Raw genomic sequence first — 21,307 nt, 5'->3', positions numbered from 1 at the left:
AGCTCTGAAAGTGTGCAGCATGCAGCACACCTTTTCCGGCATGTGCATCACAGTTCCAATAGTGCAGTGCAAGCATCTCATGTGAGATATCTCCTAATCCCCAATATATGCTCAATCAATCAGGGCATTTATAGAGTGCGCTACTCACCCGCAAGGGTCTCAAGGCGCCGGGGGGGGGGGGGCTGCTACTGCTACTGCTCGAAAAGCCAGATCTTGAGTTGCTTCCTGAAGGAGAGGTGGTCTTGGGTCAGTCGTAGGTGGGTGGGGAGGGAGTTCCACGTCTTGGCAGCCAGTTAGGAGAAGGATCTTCCTCCGGTGGTGCTCTAACATGTTCTTGGTTTCCTTTGTATACTTGAATATTAGCAGCAGAGGATGTCGTAAATCATTTACAGGGGATGCACAGATACATTTGCTTACATAGGTAAATGTACTATGGATCATATCTAGTAGACAGTAACTGAATACATAAGGCATTGGCCATGTCTCTTAAGTAATAATAGACTGGGAGACTTCAACCACAAATTGAATCCTAAATCAATGGATTCTTGGTTGAAGGACTTGTTGGATGCATATAAAATAGAGCAGGCACAATTCCCCAGCTGTGAAACCTCAAGTAAAGATGATAAGCTCGGGCAACTGTTGGGGGTTATGGGATTTGTATGCACCAACGGTAGAAAGGAAGCAGACAGGCCTGCGAAGCGTACCTTTAAGGTAGGGCAACAAATGTGCCCCATAGACTATGTATTCATACAGGCCTGGCATTTCCACCTTATCAAGCAGTTCGAAATTTTGGGGGTGGAGGGTAGTGATCACTATCCACTGCAGGTTGAACTTCAGGTAAATAGCCACCCGCAAAGACAAAAAGTGTTATCAGTAGAGGTAGAATACCCCAAGCGGTTAACAACACGAATCACCGAGGAATATATACAGAAACTAAGTGCATATCAGCTAACTGTGAATTTGGGTAACCTTGTACCAGAAGGAAGTATAGCCTGGTACGAGGGCATAATAAGGCAATTGGTGGAATGCCTCCGGATTAAGTTAAAATGCAATAACCAAAAACCAGTAAATAATGCGACATTATACCCTAATAATAACAAACACTGGTTTGATGCCGAATGCCGGAAATTAAAGGCCGGTATTAGGAAACAAGAAAGACGACTCAGAGGTAACTATAGTGAGGAAGTGGTATCAGATCTCAAAAAAATGAAGCTAAAATATAAGTCAGTTATCAGAGATAAAAAAAGGTGTTTTAAGGACAAATGTTGGGATAATTTACTCGTGACAATTGAAGACAAAAATGTGAAAGGCTTTTGGAGGCTAATACAGGACTGTATGGGGAAAGCACAAGGGACCATGCAGTGCGCAGTACCAGAGGACAAGTGGCTGGCCTATCTAGAGGAAATTTACGGGAAATGGCCAATGAGGGAGGGAATAATGGTAAATACCTGGCCAGGAATAAGTGAAGAATTAAAAACCCATTTTTCCCAGATCAAATTAGAACCATAATATCTAGACTAAACCTAACACGGGCAGCCGGCCCTGACAACCTGCCAGCTGTTATAATAAAAACAAATATAGAATGGTGGGCAGAGTTCCTTTCAAATATGTTTTTATGGATCCTAAATTCAGGTGAATTCCCTGCAAATTGGAAAGGGGCTATTGTTAGGCCAATCCATAAAAAAGGTGATGTAAACACCCCTAAAAATTACCGCTTAATAAACCTCTTGGATATAGGCGAAAAGGTTTTTTCTAAGGTAATCCTAGGGATTCTAAAGGAGTGGGTGGAAGACAAACAGATAATACCCCCAGAGCAGGGGGGGTTCAAAGAAGGCCACTCAACGATTGACCATTGTTTTGCTCTGTGGTCCATCGCACGGAAGTCAATTGATCAGAGGAGTAATCTATTCTGCTGTTTCGTTGACTTCCGTGCAGCCTTTGATCTTGTGGACAGGGATCAGCTGTGGTCAACACTAACAGGGTATGAACTACAGGATGACCTGCTGGCCCTTGTTCAAGCATTACATACAGAAAATTGGGCACAGATAATATTGGACACGGATGGAGGACTGACCAGGAGAATCCCTATTGGAAACGGCTTAAGACAGGGGTGCATTCTAGCCCCCCTGCTGTTCGCCCTGTTTTTAGCTGACCTACCTCAAGTATTAAGAGATGTCAGAGGGGCAAACCCGAAGTTGGGAGGAAGGCACATATTGTGCCTCCTTTATGCCGATGACCTAGTAATAATGGATCAAACGGAGATAGGCCTCCAGAGAAAACTCAATAGGTTTAAAGATTACTGTACGAGTAAAAAACTAGTGGTAAATATGGATAAAACCAAAATAGTATGTTTTGGGAGAAGGAAAGTGAAGTTCTCGTGGTATCTTGGCACAACCTTGCTTGAGAGGGTGACCAACTATAGATATTTGGGAATGTGGTTCTCAGGTAACCTGAAATGGCATACACACCTGCAAGCATTAAAAATAAGGGCACTGGCATCAGTCAAAGGCCTAAAAAGCTTTAATAATACCTATGGTGAAAGGTCAGATAGACCGGTCTTAAAAGCTTATCAAGCAATGGTCCCCCCACAATTTCTGTATGGAGCCGAGGTTATTTATCTCAGTGGCAAGACCTCCTGGGATAGTGAAGAGGGAAATATATTAAAAAGCTTATTCGCTCTGCCAAAATCCTCTATGGTGCAGGCAGCACGACTGGAGCTGGGAATAACCTCCTGGGCTATTACAGTTTGTATGAGCCTTGTACGCTTCTGGCAGCGGTTGGGAGTAGGGGAAATTGCTAAAATCTCCCAATGGGCTAAGGAGGAAATTATCAATAGTGAGCTCCCCTGGGCAAAAGAGGTAAGAGCCTCAATAAGCAAGGCTTATGGGGTGCTAGATCTGAAGGTATGTTTGCCGCAAGACCCCATAATATTTGGGAAAAAAGAATTAAAGACTCAGGGGGTCAATATGTCCCGTAGTTATGACCGGGAATACCTTGCTCAAAAGACCTCGGTAGCACACATGAAAGTGGCTTGGGAGAGTAGTCAACACTTCCCTTACGTGGACCGGTTACCCAGCCATAGTCTGAGGCGAGAAGTCCTGAAAATGCGAATTGGCATAAACCCATGCTATGCAAATAACGGGGTTCGAAATTTAATGATAGGAAGTAATGGGAAATGCACTTGCACTTTAGGAACCACCTGCGATATGTCACATATTTTATTAGATTGTACGAGATTTTTAGACTTTCGAAAGGAGTTTTTATGTCCGATTTTTAAAAAATATAAGATTACGCACAGAATGCAAGCTGCCACTCTTTTGGTGGAAATGGAGACTTTAGATATAGCCTGCGCGTTGGGGAAATATATGAATAAAGTTAGGTGGTTCCTCAAATGCGCAGAAGAGCATGTATAGTGTAGCCCTTATCCCTGAATAAAGGTAGAGATACTAAGGGACAATAGTAGTAAAAACTGCATTCTGAAGAAGGTATATATAGGAAATTTTAGCGATTTTAACAAATAAATGTTATAATACTCCGTTTTAAAAGGAACAAGAGAAGTTAATTTCAAGTCTCTGAGGTGTAATTGTGGTTTTAATATTATCTTGTTATGCTGCTGCTCTTTTTCTTGTTGAATATTACCATGTTTTGCTGTTGTCCTTTCTCTTATCACGGAATGTGGAATGTACTTTTAAGGTTTTAACAAATCAAATAAAGTTTTGTTTGACTGACTGACTGACTGAATACGTTCTGCATCGAATTTGAAAATTAAACAAATGCACTTGCTTATATTTTTCATGACATTACATTCAGCGATTGCATTGTCTCTCCATGATGTATGTAATACAGCTGTGTGTAGGCATCAAGCAACTCTGTAAAGCAGAGGCAGGATCACAAGACAATCTGGACATTGATAGGATGTTGCTTTTTAAAGTACATGTAAAGCTTGTCTCTGTTCATTTAATAAATATAATATAATAATTTCATATATGCAAACAACCTTTGACCCCTAACACATCTGGTAAACCTACTATGGTATAAAATTTAATTTACATTCACTGTCTGACCGTGAGTACGCATGGGCATCAAATGTTAAATGACAGTTATGTCCAGGAGGGCATTCATGACCTATAGTAGTTTTACTTTTAAGGACCCATGCACAAGGACCACTGTATGCTGGTATGAGCATGTTGCTGAAATGCAGGTCTGGCAGTAATTTAGGGGCAGATGTATCAACAACCACATTTGCGAATCTCAAATAGCGATTTTTTAGAAATAGCTATTTGAGATTTGCAAATTGGTATGTAAGTAGAAATTTGATTTTTTTTTTGCGATTTCTTTAAATTCCTTAATTGCGATTAGCAATCGCAATTAAGGAATAATTTCCCATTCATTTCTATGGGCCAGGAGGCCCATAGGAATGAATGTGAATTTATTCTCAATTTGCGATTCGCATTTTGCAAATCGCAAATTGAGAATAATTTCAAGGGTGCAACCCCTGAAACCCCTGAAATGCACCCCTGAAATGTACATTTGTGTGCATATGGCGCACATACATGCCCGAGCGCCACATGGCACCTTTACAAATGCCAAAAAGTGCATTTGTAAAAGAAATCGCAAATTACCACCAACTACAAGTTGGTGGTAATTTGCGATTTCTTAGTGTGAATTCGCAAAACTTGATTGCTTCTTACATAGCATTTAAGGAATCACAATTTGCGATTCCTTAAATGCTTACGCAATATTAAGGAATCGCAAAATTTGCGGTTCCTTAATATTGCATTGTGTTTTAAATGATACATAGCATTTTCCTATTTTTTTGTCGCAAACGCTGCTTTTTAGCAAATCACAGCGTTTGCGACAAAAAAATCGTTTGATACATCTGCCCCCAGATGAGAGGTTGTATATCCTGTCTGTACACCAGATGACTCTTCGCTTGCAAGCATTGAGAGCCGTAAGGTCTTTGTCACAAAAAGAGGCCGTGTGAGGACCTGGAAATCCGATTTGTTGAATGGGGTCAGTTTTGCTTTGGCTCACTGGTTCCTTTCATGTGTGTGTAGGGATGGGCATTGTCCTTTGGAGATGTGCAGCCTGCAAACTGTGGCTCTATGAAACATGGCATGATATCTGATCATTTTTTTCTTGCCTTGTGGGAGAATATAAGCGTTTCTGGGTATTGTTGTGGACTGCATTTATAGTCCCAGGTCCTTGTACTTTCTCACCTGTGTGTGAGCTGTTTCCACTTATAGTTTGAATTTTTCATTGTGGGCACTGTAGCACTCTTACCTGCTGTTTTTGCAAAAACACTTTTCAATTCAACAATTGTTGGTTATGTTCCATTTAGTTCTTTTGTCATTTGTATAAGATGGGGTTGTTTTGTGCGTTTTGAATAAACAACCTGCTTTTAAATGGAAGAGGCTTTAAGGGTATTTTGACCTTTGCAGCTGAAGGCATTGCATTTTGCTGTAACTCAGGGGCCGATCTATATCTGGGCAGTATAGCTACTCCAACGACATTGCAAGAGTGCCTATACCTCCAAGATTATTGTCCACCCACTAAATTTCAGGGGCGGTTTCTTCATGAGGGTGCAGGAGTGTCACCCCTCTGCCCGCAGCGAGCCGCGCTGAGCGTGAAAAGTAAAATGGCAATGAAATGATTTCTTTTCCTTTTTATTTTTCACTGAGGAGAGCTGCAGCCCCCAGCCTGCTCCTGGTCCAGGAGAAATGGTGGTGTGTACTCTGTTGCCGCCGTGGCGTGACGGGATGCTCCAAAGTGCGCATGTCACTATGGCTGGCTGTCTTGCACAAGCCAAAGTGACATGCACACTTTCTTAGACAGGTAGGAGGAGAGCAAGCACAGGCCTCTTTGGCTTGAAGGAGCGTTCAGCCAACCCGCTCCCTCCAATCCTGGCCCTTCTGTCATGTTGGTAGCAGCATGAGAGCAGCGTGTGGATTGGTTAGGGGATCATCCTTTGTGCATAAGTCTGCAGAGGAACACCGAGAAGGATGCGGAGCCCATAGATAAGTACCATTTTATTTTTTAGAAATGTGTAAGGGATTTAAGTGTAGTGAATAAGTTAGTGGTTATGAATTATTTAGGGGTTTTGGGTGGAGGGGCTATTTTATTTTGGGCTTTTGGAGGGTGGGGTTGGTTTGTTTTTGGCTTTTGGAGGGAGTGGTTGTTTAATTTTGGTATTTGGAAAGCTGTGGGGCTCTTCCCTTGCCCAACCACTTTCTGAGGCTACCAGCCGCCCCTGCTAAATTTAGATGTGGATGGACCTTAGGTTTAATCACAGTGTAGACTACTCCGTCTTTTCTTGTGATTAAACCTCTTCAATGGCCCTACAGAGTAAGGGCTGTCAGAGGCACATAGATGGGCGGAATTAGAGGTCAGTTTTTAGTGTCGGCCAACGCCAGAAAAATCGAGGCGGTAAGGAACAGTGAAAACTACCAAATGTTCCCTTACATGGAAGGGAGCATTTTCTTTTTAATTTTCAAAAATAATATCCTGCTTCGGGATTTCCTTTTCAAAAATACAAAAATAAAACAGCTTGGTGCAAGGCTCTATCATGTTGACGGAACCCTTCACCAAACTCTAAACAGCAATGACAGGGACCGCAGTGCTGGCGGTTCCTGCCAATACTTCCCAAATGACAGTCGACTTGGTGGTCATTCCTAAATCTGGTTGGCAGAGTAGTCTTGGCCTGGCAGATGGTAAGTTCTTCGCCAATCCAACAGAGATTACTCCTTCCACTAAATTATAAATTGGGTCCTTAGTCTGAGCAAGTGCAATTAAATTGCATTGATTTTTACCTCATTCAAATTAACCGCATGTGATTTAACTCCTATAGGTAAAATTACATATGGTAAAACCACATGAACCAAAAGCATGGTTGACAGTGGCGTGTGCAAAGTGACAGCCCCCTCCTCCTGCAGAATGTGGTGAGGGACCCCTTCCACTCCTATTTCTCACAATATATCATGTAGTATATATTCTAGTACTACAAGCAGTAGTCCAAAATGAAAAACCAAAATAATTTGCAGTCTCAAGCCTCTGTCTGTCCCATATGTATATGTGTGCAGGTCATGTAGGAAACAGCAGAGTGTGGCAACATGTAACTAAACATTGAAGTACACTTTGGGTGAGAGGCACACATAACTCAGGGGACAAAAGCCAGCCTACGGAGGAGCTATTAGCCATTATTCAATCAATTAATCAGGGAATCGCGAAACACGCTACTCACCTGTGAGGGTCTCAAGGTGCTGGAGTTGGAGCAGCTCAGAGTCAGCCAAAGAGAAAGGTCTTTAGGCCCTTCCTGAAGGCGTGCAGAGTAGGGGAGCATCTGATGTTGACCGGGAGCTCATTCCAGGCCTTTGCTGCGATGTAGGAGAAGGCTCTTCCACCTGTTCTGGTTCTGCGAATGCGCAGGGTTTCTGCTAAGGCGAGGACGGCGGAGCAGAGGTTTCTTTTGGGTACGTGGAAGGAGACTCTTTTGTTGAGATATTTGGATCCGGTGTTGTGGAGGGATCTGTAGGCCTAGGTGAGTAGCTTGAAAGTTACTCTCTTCTTGACAGGGAGCCAGTGGAGGTCTCGCAGGTGTTGGGTGATGTGATCATGCAGAGGACGAGTCTGGCCTGGCTGTTCTGGATGGTCCGATGTTTGCCTAGCAGAGATTCGTTGATTCCAGCATAGAGGGTGTTTCCGTAGTCCAATCTGCTTGATATGAGTGCATGGGTAACAGACTTTCTGGCTTCCAGGGATACATTTGAAGGTCTTGCGAAAGATATGGAGGGTGTTGAAGCAGGTGGAGGCGACGGTGTTGATCTGGTGGCGCATGGTGAGGAAGGAGTCGAGTATGATGCTGAGGTTTCTGGTTTGGTCCGTGGGGGTGGGGGGGTGCAGAGGGCAGTGGGCCACCAGGTGTTATCCCAAGCTGAGGGGGTGGGTCCAAGGACGAGGACTTCAGTCTTCTCCGAATTGAGCTTCAGACAGCTGCTGCTCATCCAGGATGCAACGCCTTTCATTCCTTCCTGGAAGCTGAGTCTGGTGGCTTCAGGTTCCTTCGTGAGGGAGAGGATGAGCTGGGTGTCATTGGTGTAGCATACTATGCTGAGTCCATGCTATCTGGCGGTGAGGGAGGCCATGTAGATGTTGAAGAGTGTGGGACTGAGTGATGATCCTTGGGGTACTCCGCATTTGATCTCTGTGGTTTCGGAGAGGAAGGGCGGGAGTCTAATCCTTTGGGTTCTGCCAGTGAGGAAGGAGGGGAGCCAGTCAAGGGCAGTGCCCTATATGCCGGTGTTGTGGAGCCTAGCTGTGAGAGTGCGGTGGGAGACGGTGTTAAAGGCTGCGGAGAGGTCTAGTAGGATGAGGGCCAAGGTGTGGCCTTGGTCGAGGAGCGTGTGGATGTCTTCTGTGGTGGCGAGGAGGGCGGTCTCGGTGCTGTTGATGCTTCGGATTCTTTTTATTGGGAAGGGTCGAGGATGACATTCTCTTTGAAGAAGTATGTTGGCTGGACATTGATCATCTTGGTGACTTTAGCTTCGAAGGGAAGGAGAGAGATCGGTCGGTAGTTATTCAGGTCCGTCGGGTCTGCAGAGGGTTTCTTGAAGAGAGGTTTTACTTCTGCACATTTCCAGTCATCGGGGAACATGCAGGCTTCAAAGGTGGCGTGGATGGTGCATAGTAGCTTGGGTGCTATGGCGGTTGTGGATCTGTGGAAGATGTGTAGCGGGCAGGGGTCCATGGGGGCTCCTGAGTGAGTGCTCTTCATGGTCGTGGTGGTATCTTCTTCTTTGGTGACCGGGGTCCAGACAGTGATGGTGGGCTGGCGGATGTCGCTGGAGGAAGGGGTGGTTTCTGGAGTCTGTTCGCCGAAGTTGTTGAAGAGGGCCTTGATTTTCAAATGGAAGTAGGAGCTGAGCTTGTTGCAGAGGTCCTGGGAGGGTGTGACATCCGTGGCTTCGTTGGGGGGTTTGGTGAAGTGCTGGATGATGCTGAATAGTCCCTTCGAGTTGCTGGAGTTGGCGAGGATTTTATTTCAGATGTAGGTTCTTTTGGTTGATCTGATGAGTTGGTGGTATTCAGTCATGCTGTTCTTGTAGGTGGTCTAGTCTTCAGTGGTGTTGCTGTTCTTCCATCAATTCTTTAGATGTCTGCAGGTGCGTCTGGATTCGTGGAGGTTGGTGGTGAACCAGGTGGCCTTTATGAGGTGTTGTTTGTCGGGGTTGCGGAGGGGGCAAGCTTGTCTGTGCAGTTGGTAATCCACCAGAGTAGTTCCTTGGGTGCAGAGTTGGCTTCGTTTGAGGCGGGGGGGATCGTGGATGCGGGTGGAGTTGAGGTGCTCCTCTGTGACCTTGCCTCCAGTTCCTTCACGGTGGGCGTGGAGTGGGTTTGCTGAAAGAGAAGTGTACGCAGTGGTGGTCCATCCAGAGGTCTGCGTGGTGTGGCTGCAGTGGATGTTGTTCCCTCCTGCGAAGATGGGGTCAAAGGTGTGTCCTACCTTGTGGGTAGGGGTGGTGATGAGCTGTTTCAGTCTGATGTTGGTGTGGTTGTCCAGGAGGGCGGTGAATTTAGGGTCGCTGATGTTGTCAAGGTGGAATTTCAGCTCTCTGATGAGTATGTAGTCCATGGAGGCGAAAGCTTGGGGCGCAATGAGGTCGGTAATGGTAGTGGTGAAACAAGTTCGAGGTCCGGGGGTCTGTAGGTGAGGGTGTCGTATAGCATCATTCTGGGGCTGGTCTGGATCTGGAAGTGGAGGTGTTCGGTGGTGTAAGTGTAGTTGCTCGCGCTGGAGGTGGAGAGTCAGAGGAAGCTCTTGTGTGTGATGGTGAGTCCTCTTCCTGGGTGGTTGGGGCAGTCCTTCCTCTGGATCTTGTATCCGTCAGGGATGGCGGTGGTGATGTCTGGGGCGAAGGAGGCGTTAGTCCAGGTTTCCTTGAAGGAGGTGACATCAGGCGAGAGGGTGTCAAGGACGTCCCAGAACTCTACAGCATGTCTGTGTAGTGAGCGCAAATTGAGGAGGATGCACCTCAGGGCTTCTGTGGTGCTGGCGTCTGGTGTGGGTGCAGCGGTCATGGGGGTGCAGAGGATGGTGCAGGATTGTCAGCAGTGTTGGCAGGAGAACTGGCTGTGGGTGGTGTTCGGCGTAGCCAGCTGGCAGTTATTGTTCCTTCCGGGGTTGAGAGCAAGGAGGGCAGCTGCGTCACAGTGGTGGGTGGTCAGAGAGCCAGGGTGCCTGCCGCTAGTCACGGTTGGGTCGTGGATGGGCGAAGGTGCACACAACGCCACTATTAAATAGGGACGGTGGAGGGAAGTACAGCTGGGAGGCAGGAGCAGGAACCAGCATGGGGAAAGGACACGGGGGCAGCAGCGGCGGGAAATGGCAGCGAAAAGGCACGGAGGACAAAAACAACAATCAAGGAATTACAGGTACAATCAAAAGTAATTAAAACAGGCCAAACAAAAACAGAAATACAGAACAATTACGGGGCACAATAAGAGAAAAAGGCAGTCAAAAGACATAAAACGGGTACAAACACAGAGACAGACAACATCGGACCAGCAGAAGAGCAAGGCTCTCCCACTGGACCACCGCGGATGAGGCGCAGGCAGGAGCCTGCATGTGGAGGAGGGACTCAAACACCTACCTGCACAAGGACAGCGGCACAACAGTGGAGCTGCTGGGGGTGAGAGCAGGTCTCTGACCAGGAGGTCGAAGGTCTTGCCTCTGAGGGCCATTGAGGGGTTAATGAGACACCCACCCCCAAAACAGTCTTGAAATATTAATTACAATATTTTCCAGCAATATAATAATATAATAATATTATTCTGCAAGTGTCAACAATAAAATGCTATTCAGTTTTGTAGCTTCATTGAAACATTCAGTATTGAGATTAAAATAACTTATCTGTCCTGTATTTTCTGCCACAATCTGTTCAAATGTGAATGGTAGTCACAAATAAAAACCTCAACTCAAAGCTCACATTTCCAACAGTGTATCAAACACTTAACACACCTGTGAATGTGTTTACCATCCCCCACCCATCTCCACCATATTTTCCATACCCCAAACAACCAATTACCGTCAGGTTGAATTGATAAAAAAGACAGCAACCAGAAACAAACCCTTTCAGACTTTTCAACATGTTACTGAATGTGTTTGTGGGTTTGCCCCTGATCATGAGTAAGAATGATCTAAGGAGAAGGGTGAGGAGACGAGCTAAGAGGATTTTCAGGCAAAGACTCAACATCTTTGGGATGTCCAGCCCAGATGTGCTTTCCAGATCCCACTTACCACCTGATGTCATCTTGGACATGGTTTCTGAGTGGATGGAGGATCTTGATTCTACTACATGCGGCTCCCAGGCTACCCCAGCCTATGTGAAGCTCTTAGCAGCTTTAAATTTCCTTGCCACTGGATCCTTTCGGAGCGTGTCCAGTGACATTGTTGCCCTTTCACAGTCAAGCCAATCCCGATGCTTGCAGAAGGCCCTGACATACATATTTAGTAGTGTGCATCTCCACATAGCCATGCCACATACACTGGCCAGAAGGCAAAGAGGTGCTAGGGATTTGTATCTCATTCCAACAATGTGCAAGCTACGTGTGATGCCAGTGGCTGCTTCGGCGATGTGTATGGTATGTTCCCAGGAAGTACACACAACAGCTTCATTTTCCACAGATAGCCTATTACACGCTGCTTGTTAGTGGGTGAATTTGGGCATATGTGGCTAATAGGCATGTACTCACTCACCATACAGCTACAATATGCATAAATGTTGTTAAGAATCAGCAACCATGTCAAATGACCCATCCTCATACCACATACATGACTCGACCTGAGACTGCATGTAGTTTGCTATAATTAATGTACGAGACAGACGAGACAGGGCTATGACAATTTTTCATTACATCCCCTTCAGGAGATGCACCATATGCACTTTGTCTTCATCTCCTCAAACAATACAGACCTGTGACCACTGTATCTCAGTTGATATATGTTAGAAATGGGGTCTCTAGTTGGCAATGGTTTGCACCTTTCTCCAAATAGGGACCCTTGCTTCTAGTCAGAGAAAGGGGGATACACTCACAAAATAACCCCTGCCCCTCCCTTTGGTAGCTTGGCACGAGCAGACATGCTTATCTCAAAGGCAGTGTGTAAAGAATTTGTGAACACATAGAGTAACACAGTGAAAACACTACATATGAACACCCCAAAAGTTTAGAAAAATAAGTAATCTTTATCTAAACAAGACCAGACGACAAAACCCACAATACAGTATCAAATATAGGCTCCTCAATGGTAGAAATAGTTTAGTTCAATGCAAGTTGTAAATGCGAACCTTTTCCGACAAAGTACCTTAGATGCGTCACGCAAAACAAACAAAAGGGATGCAGGGAAGGCTATGCATCAGTTCCTTCCTTTGGGGGAGGTGGTGCACCTGTTCCTTACTGCAGCGCAGGGGAGGCGATTAATCTGTTCCTTACCGGAGAGGAGGTGATGCGTCTGTCTCATACTGTGTTGCGGTTACAATGTGACAAGATGGTGCCTCGATGCGTGGTGACAATCCAGTGCGATGAGACAAAATGGTGGCTTGATGCGGTGCGACGATCCAGTCGATGGATGAACATTTGCAGCTGCAAGGCAGGTGCTGTGACGGTTTTCTCGGTGATGCGTTGGGACCCCAGTGGGGATGCAGCGAGCTGCTTCTCTGGGGCTCTGCGATGCGTCAGAACCTGGTACGGATGCGGCACGCATCTTCTATGTGACTTGGCGGTGCATCGGGAAACAGTTGCGTGTGCAACACACTTCTTCCTCGTTGCATCGATCATCCAGCTCCCAACAAAAGACAGTCTCTAGAGGTCTTAACCAGCAGCAGGCCCCTCTTTGCATGTTGGAATTCCCATAAAAGAAATTCAGAGGAGCTGGTAGTGAAGTCTTTGTGTCCCTGAGACTTCAGACAGGAGGCAAGCTCAGTTTCAAGCCCTTGGAGATCTTTTCTTCAAACAGGTGACCAAGCAAACAGCAAAGTCCTTTTTCTCCTTTCCTTGGCAGTAAGCAACCACTGCAAGCCAACCCCAAACAGCACAGGGGCAGTAATACTCCTTCAGCTTCTCCGGTTCTTCTCCTTGGCAAAGGTTCCCCTTGATTTCCCAGAAGTGATCTAAAGTTCTGGGGTCTGGGTCCCCCTTTTTATACACACAAATCCTTTGTCTCTGAAGGCAGAGAGTGTCTGTACCCAGCCAAAACCAGTTCTGTCCTCATTGGTACAGCTTCCTGGCAGGAGGTGGAGACAGCATTGTTGAAAGCAGAACTGGCCCCGGCAGGTGAAAGGAAATCTCCTCCCCCTACTCTAAATTCAACCCAGGTCCCATTCAGCCCAGCCCTGACTCATCAGACTGCTGGAGCCGCAGCCCTCTCGCAGCTCCTGTCACTCTCAAGTCAGACATGTAATACACAAACCTAGCAGAGACACACTGAATGGTTAATGAAGAAAATACCTACTTTCTAAAAGTGGTATTTTCAAACACAGAAGGTTAAAATCACCCACACTAAAAGATGCACTTTAACATTCTGAGTTCAGGCATACTAAACTTTATTATCCCATCTTGCTCCCTGGGTCAGTTATGTTTATAAGATGTTATAATCAAACTGCCCATTCTGGACAATAATGCATTCCTATGAGCGAACCCACTAGTTCTTCAACCTTTATAAAGTTGTTGATCCGTCAAGTCTAAAATACAAACCAAAAGCTACCACATTCCTGTATGTTGTTAAAGCAACCTGTTGACTTTGTCAATGTTTTAACATTTTTACCATAATACACTAGACATATAGTTGACATTAGCTGACATTAAGCATCTTATCTATACCAAAACATATTCTAGTGGGTTCGCTCATAGGAATGCATTATTGTTAGGTAAACTCCTTTGAAAAGTGAGAAAAAATACTAATACATGGATAGAATATATGATATATAACGATAAAAAATATATGTGTAGTCGCAGTATATAGGTACATAGAGGCATATGTTTGTTTTAACAGTATTCTCTGTTTATGACATTAGCAATTTGTCTATAAATATGAGTTGAAGATGTGTCAGCTAATATAAATATTTTATATTCACTAGGTGAAACATTACAAACTGGAGAAATTTTAATAAAACATTGTCCTGAAGAAGGAGACCATAATCACCATAAGTCTCCGAAACGCGTCGACGCTAACAAAAACGTTTAAATTTGGAGTTGTCAACAAACAGTTGGGTATAAGAAATGTATATCTTCCCATTGTTGCCAACAAAGTGTCCGAATTAACAAACACTAAGACAAAGTTTACTGTCTCGGTTCATATTTCTCCTTCACCACATTAGGTGGCTTTTTTATTATGTATGTAATTGTTTTAAATGAAATTGTTGATTAATTTATATGTCTCTAGAATATTAATAAATGTGTATACTGTGTATAATTGTTTTTGTTTTCATTATAGCGCCTTTCCCAAATGTGTTGACCATATAAAATCGAATGTGAGTAAGTGACTGCATGTAGTGAGTGCTTCAGCTGGCAATTATTCCTAACCCCCAAAAGGAATACTTTGTTTTACTTAACAGTTATTTGGAACTCCATTTCCTTTTGGGTTACACGGAGTCCCTCTCTTTGGTTTGAGACTATTGAGTACAGCCACTCAGCTGGAGAGTCTTTTTCTCTCTTTTTCTGATCACTGTTTAGTGACTTTAACAAATCTTTGATATGGATCCATTTAAAACATTCGGATTCACAGAGGACCAATTTAATAAAATCATTGGTTCCTCAGCAAATAGCACCAATAAAATCATGCTCTTAATTAAGCCAATGGTTTTAAAGTCAGGTGCCAGGGGATTTTATTCCTGCGGAGGGTCATGACTAGTAGGTGGGCTTATAATAACTTGCTCTGGGGTATGCACAAGGGAACATATTTCTCTATTCCCTTTAGTCACTATTCCCTTTTTTTTGTCTCGAGCGGAACTATCGAATCCCTAAAAAAAAAATGTCTGCACTTTTTTCTTTGTGAGTCTTCGTTTGCCCCTTTTCTTTCTCTTTTTGGCCACTACTTTCATTCAGGTAGGAGAGTTCTTCATTGAAGTTGACTTTTGCTCTAACTCCTCGTTTGGCTTTATCTCTATTGATGGATCCGTTATACTTAGTTCCAGATGAGTTGGCTTCTTTTTTAAATTAAAGATCGGGTAATTAGGGAGGGTTTTTCCTCCAAAGTCTTTTGATGATGTTGTTGGTTGTTCTTGATTTACTATTACCTCTTTAAATAATTTCCGTAGGGAGTACAATATCTCTTTTCCTTTTTCTTTTCATTCTTTTTGTTTCCCAACTTTCCAGTTGGCTTATCTACTTTAAGGTCAATATTTCTTGTTTTTTCATTTAGGGTTCTATTTACTTGGTGCCTTAAGTTATTTTTTTGTATCTCTGGCTCTTCCCTTGGCCTTGTTGTAGATTCTGATCTTCGACCAAGGAGGCTAGTTTGATGGTCCGCTAGATATTGCAACACCGTCGATTGCATTTCCAGTACATTGTCTATATTTATTGTAGATTTCTCTAACAATAGCAGATTTGATTCAAGTATCTTTTGAACGGTGAAAAAGGCATCCAATAGGATTTCTTGTTTGCAGTAGGAATCAATATAGACGGGGGACAGAAATGGAAAACTGGAGAGTCTGATAGATTATCTTCTATCTTTGTTGGATTACTTACTCTTTGGGACACTTAACCTCACTTTTATGTGAGTTTTGATTCATCCTTATATCGGGGAGTGTAAAGTCATTGATATAATTTCCGTTTCCAGGATCCAATTGGGGTTGTCCAGTTGGGTCTTTCGGAGTTGATATGGCTAGTTGGTTGTTTTCTTTATTTGATTCCATCTGGGCCTTCTGTTGTTTTTCCTCGTTTTCTCTTCATCCCTCCGCGCCATTTTGTTTCCTTTTTCTTTTACTTCTATTCCGATTGGCTTGGAGCCTTGCGGTAATGAAGGAGGAAAAGCATCTGTAATTGTATGAGATCTTGATAGAACTCCAAAATGTGCTGATCTCATTTTGATTTTCCTCAGCGATCACTCTGTTCCTAATCTTTTCATAAATATTGTTTGGATCCTTAAGTTTTTTAAATGCCATCCTTTGGGTTTTTGTGACACTCTATTTCTTTCCCTTGTGACACCAGTGACACTGGCCTCTGGGGTCAAGAGCATCTCAATATTTATTTACCTGCTCACTGCTTCGTGATTGGGTGACTTTCCCCATAGGCTTATAGGTAGGATTTGCAATGTTTTTGTCGTAGCTTTACTTCATTGTTCCAGAGATTCACGTTTGCAATTTTCAGGCAACCAAGTCTCTGGACCTCTGATGACATACCTAGATTGCCCACTTTATATTTAACGAGGCTTAGGATTGGAGGAAAGGGGAAAGACTATTTTACTCGTCAGCTACACCTACTTCTGTGGGGGCTGTATGAAATGTATGAGCATTCACCGCCCTCCACCTGTACCGCTTATGGAGGATCCCTGTGTCCTTCTACAAGCCACCCCCAACCTCACGGGTGTCAGAAAAGCAGGCGCTGGGGTTAGCAGGCAATACTCCACTGAAAGGTAAAGTCAATAAATACAGGTTCAGGCAAATTGAACCATAAATAGCAGGATCACAGAAGCCCATATGCTGGTCAAAAGATTACCTCCAGCAATTGTCCACCAGGATTTCCCCCGCCAAAATGCATGTGGTCATTTTCGTAGTCTCCGTAGGGCATGATTCACATAGGTTAAATAAAACTTTAGTGTATGGTGCGTTTTTTTGACTATTCCAAATATGGGAGCTCATGGTAAGTTTATGACTGTGGGAACTGAGCAGTCAGGGCAGAGAAATCTGTGATTCTAGTGCTGTTAGATTTATCCGCTGCTTTCGACACGGTATCACATGAACTTCTCCTCGAAAGACTGAGTGATGTGGGAGTAGGAGGAACGGCTCTCTCATGGCTGCAAAGCTTTCTCTCTGGCCGCACCCAAGGGGTCAGACTGGGTTCTCACTCCTCTCCATCAAGAGTGCTAACTAAGGTTGTGCCACAGGGCTCATGCCTTAGCCCTACGCTTTTTAATATTTATGTGGCCCCCTTAGCAAATATGATAAGATCCTTCGGATTCTCTCCGGTGTCATACGCTGACGACACCCAACTTCTGTTTCCCTTTCAAACTCTCACGCCTGCAATTCTATCATCATTTGCTAATGGGATGAGAACGGTAGCACACTGGATGGCAAAAAATTTTCTTCAATGCAACGTGACCAAAACCGAGGTCATGTTGTTTGGAGGGGCGACTCTTCTTTGGTCCCCAGAATGGTTGCCTCTGGAGCTAGGCCCTGTCCCTAACCCTAAACCTACAGCAAAAAACCTTGGCGTCAAGCTAGACCAGGCGCTCCTGCTCAAAGAGCACACCACACAAGTGGCAGGTGCCTGCCTCCATGTGGTGGGGCTTTTAAGACGTGTCTTTCCATTTCTGCCAGACAACCACAGAAAGACCCTTATCCAAACTCTAATAATAGGCAGAATGGACTACTGCAATGGACTATACCTATCGGCGAATGAAGAACAACTAGATAAACTTCAGGTTGTCCAAAATACAGCAGCTAGACTGGCCCTCAATGCCCCCCCCCCAGAACGCCATCCCGCCCTTTACTTCGCCAACTTCACTGGCTTCCTGTAAAGCAGCACATCAAATTTAAAATCTGTAACATTATACACAGATGCTTGTATGGTACCAGCCCCAAATATCTAAGAGAAAAATTTGTACCATACATCCCTAGACGCGCACTTCGCTCTAGTAACCATCTGCTGCTACAGGTCCCAAAGATAAGAAGAGCTAGACAGGGAGGCCGAGCCCTGTCTTACAAAGGACCCATACTCTGGAACTCCCTACCCACTGAACTGAAACAGATCAGGAATTTAGTATTATTTAGGAAAAAATTGAAAACTTACCTCTTCACCAGGCCATAGTTTTTCATCCTCCCTCTTCAGCTTCAACTCACAAAGTAATCTGCCCTACATTGCAAGCAACAGCGCAGAGGTATCCCTTCGGGAATTGACTCAGGCGCTCTACAAGCAAATAAATAAATAAATAAATAAACTCCACACATAAATTGATAGACCTGAATACACATTTAGGTGGTGAGATCTCCACCCTGACTGTGTGGTCTCTGCACTTGTTATTTTACTATTGAATAGTCGTGTGGGAATAATGATGAAAAACACAACTTACAATAAAATGGAAATTTACCTTTCTTTATACTGAAGACAATACTGACCATATTCATCACATTCTGCAATATGGGAATAATGTATTCATATAAAAGCAAAATAACATATAATATTGGTAAAACAATCACATAATATTGATTACTTAGGTCAAGGTACAACAATGTCACCATTTGCTTTATTTCATTCTTAAATTTGACCCTTAAAAGTGTTCAGCAACTACATAGTTGTTGATTTGCATTTTTCAATGGACCAGACTGGCCAAGGGACATCATGACCGGACCAGGAGCATCCCTGTGCATCCTCAGCTCATAGTGGGACACTTCCTGTCAACACCATCAGCGAGGAGGAGGGAGAGCAATCAACCAGCAGCGGTAGTATGCATACTGATGTATGCATACTACTGATTCTGACAAGACTATCACAAAAAAGAATCCAGGGGGAAGATGAGAAAGATGAAGGAGTGATTGAAAGGGACACCACCAGCAAAGGGGAGGAAGAAGTTGTTTCTCCTCCTGGCCCACAAGCTGAAACATCTTCAATGATGTCCCCAGAACAGGCCCTAACAACATCTGGTCCCATCAAAAACCCCTCCCTAACTCCTGAGGCCCCCAGCAGCAACCCCGGCCACTACTACCCTCTCCAGGTGTCCGCCAAGGAAAGCAAGAGTCGATAGAGACATCCGTGCTCAACACCCCACACCCCTCATGTGAGACACCTTCCTCTCTATGTGTTTCTGTGGCTGCACTCTAAGGGGTGATTGGGACTATTGAGGATGTTAAGACAGTGTTCTCTATGGGCTTCCAGGACATTAGGGATGAGCTACGGATGCTCAGAGAGACACATTCTAGGCAGCTTGATTCAAATAAGGCCTCCATCATCAATTTGAGTGCAGCTATATTGTCTTCATTGGCTTTAAGACCCACCCAACCTACTGTTGTTGTGTCTCCTAGGTCTTTAACCCTCTCTGTTTCCCTTGACACTGCTCATGTTGTCTCTTCCCATGAGGTTTCTGGTCTTGCACCAGCCAGTCAAGGAGCGCCCACATGTGAGGGCAAGTTTCAGATAATTGTGAAAGACGAGAGTAAGGATGGCCTGTGACTGTATAACCTTGACCCTGGATCCTACTGGTGAATTAACATGTGGCTTGGTGGTGAGACATTATCCTTTAAAATGACTCTGGACTCTTGTGTTTGGACAAAGTTTTGACTTGAATATATTTTGTGACACCTTTTATATGCACTGACTCCCCTGATGCCTTCTGACAATTTTTTGTTATGTTTCCAAACCACATCTTAATTCCTTTGCCAATTCTGCCTGAAGACTTCATTTGTGTTTCTGTCTCCCAATCAACCTGATAGGTTTTTTTGTAACTTCGGTTGATATTTCCTGTATCTTTTTTCCTTTTGCTAAACTTATAGAAATGCTATTTTCACAAAACCACTCTGTCATTGAATTTCCAATTTGTGTGTTGGATAAGATGTTGTTAGTTGTACATTTGTAGGCGTTTAGCATATGCTTTTAACATGACGCCTTGTGACAGATGGTCCTACAGGTCGACATGCAGTGCTCACTAACAATGATATAGAAACTTATGTCCTCGAACCACAGTAATCTTTTTAAAACAACTTCTGAGTCAACTCAGGGTAGAAGTTGTGATTGGTGCACATATTTTTATTTATATACATATGTTAAGTGACAACACATAATTACAATAGTCACTGCGATAACTCCTGCGAATTCGGAATTGTGGGGTGAGGATCTTTGTGAGTGAGTCTGCGTTCTGGGTGGTTGCTGATATATGTGAGCAAGTGTCGAAGCTGCCTGTGCAGGAGAATCAGTTGGCACTGCTGTAAGCCAGGGTAAAAAATCTACACGTAGTTCCACAAGTGGTGGAGTGTGTTAAGGTCAAGCTGTTCGCTGTGATTTTGAGCACCGTGTGTTTGTCCCGCTCTGTAAAATCATTACAAATGGCACCATGTGCAGCTCAAGGGGGTGCACCTTCCTTTCTACTGCTCGAGTAGATTTTCTACTTGAGCGGCAGCTTTCATAACACCAACGGAAGGTTTCTCAACGTGAATGGTCACGACCTGCCGCAACCACTTGTATTGAAAAATCGACCGCTCGCATTAAGAAATCTTGCCAGGAAGTTGGTTTTCCTAAATCGCGCTTGCCAACTAGACCTTGGCGAGCACGAGCGAGGAAATATCTCTCCGGGATGTGGATTTGCTCCACATAGCAGAGTTTTTGGGAACTCGCGTGCTCCACGAAGCGCAGAGTGCGGAAAACTCCACAAACTCGGCTAATGGAGTGGCGCTCACCATACGATGGTAACCAACTAGCAAATATACATGCCTTCACATAATAATTAACAAAACTATGAAAATTGCTGGCACCGGTTTGGTGTGCATCCATGAAAGGGCTGACCCCTTGTAAGCCGTCCACACGGCGTATGCCAGAACCAGCCCAAGGGTTAGGCAGTATGCAGGTAGTTCTATCCAAGGATCGCAACCACAGGAAAGAGTGGATTTCCCAGTCAAACAGTTGTAGTGCCTTGATCTAGGGTGGAGTGAAGCAGCCAGTTAATCTGCAGCAAACGTTTTGTCTGTGTGTGAGCCAACTTATGCGTTACTGTTCCATTGCCAGAGCATTCCAGAGCTAAGAACTGAGCAAAAGATTATGTATTATGTATTTTCACACACCATATCAACCAACTCTTTATCATAGTTTGCATTAGTTAGGATATTTCAAATAATGTATTCAAAATAAATTACTTAGAAAGATATGGTCATAAACAGCAGTATAAAGGCATTAGATGTTTGTTGAGCTCAGTATCTCTCATGTACATTCCATGACTCAAATTACAAACTACAATGAAGGAAGAACAACTCCAATGAGAAGGAGTGATATTGTTTGGCTCACATGGGTATTGCCAACTGAAGGCTAATAACTATCTATCTGATATCAATGGTTCTTTAGAATGGTGGGCCTGATTCACAGAACTAACTTAAGACAAAATCCTAAACTTACT

At 44.1% G+C, this 21,307-nt stretch overlaps 1 protein-coding gene across 1 annotated transcript in view; it reads right to left on the bottom strand.

The window, feature by feature from the left end:
- LOC147684521 (extracellular calcium-sensing receptor-like) overlaps positions 1-16,779 on the bottom strand; it is a 109,366-nt gene extending 92,587 nt beyond the window's left edge. The window contains exon 1 of the mRNA XM_086939682.1: positions 16,708-16,779. Coding sequence (XP_086795808.1) covers positions 16,708-16,779 — 72 coding nt within the window. The remainder of the gene's footprint in view (positions 1-16,707) is intronic.
- Between the last annotated feature and the right edge of the window lie 4,528 nt (positions 16,780-21,307).

Source organism: Lissotriton vulgaris, chromosome 10 (assembly GCF_964263255.1).
Source record: "Lissotriton vulgaris chromosome 10, aLisVul1.2, whole genome shotgun sequence".
In the NCBI taxonomy this organism is placed as follows: domain Eukaryota; kingdom Metazoa; phylum Chordata; class Amphibia; order Caudata; family Salamandridae; genus Lissotriton; species Lissotriton vulgaris.
This window is presented reverse-complemented; position numbering and strand designations above follow the sequence as displayed.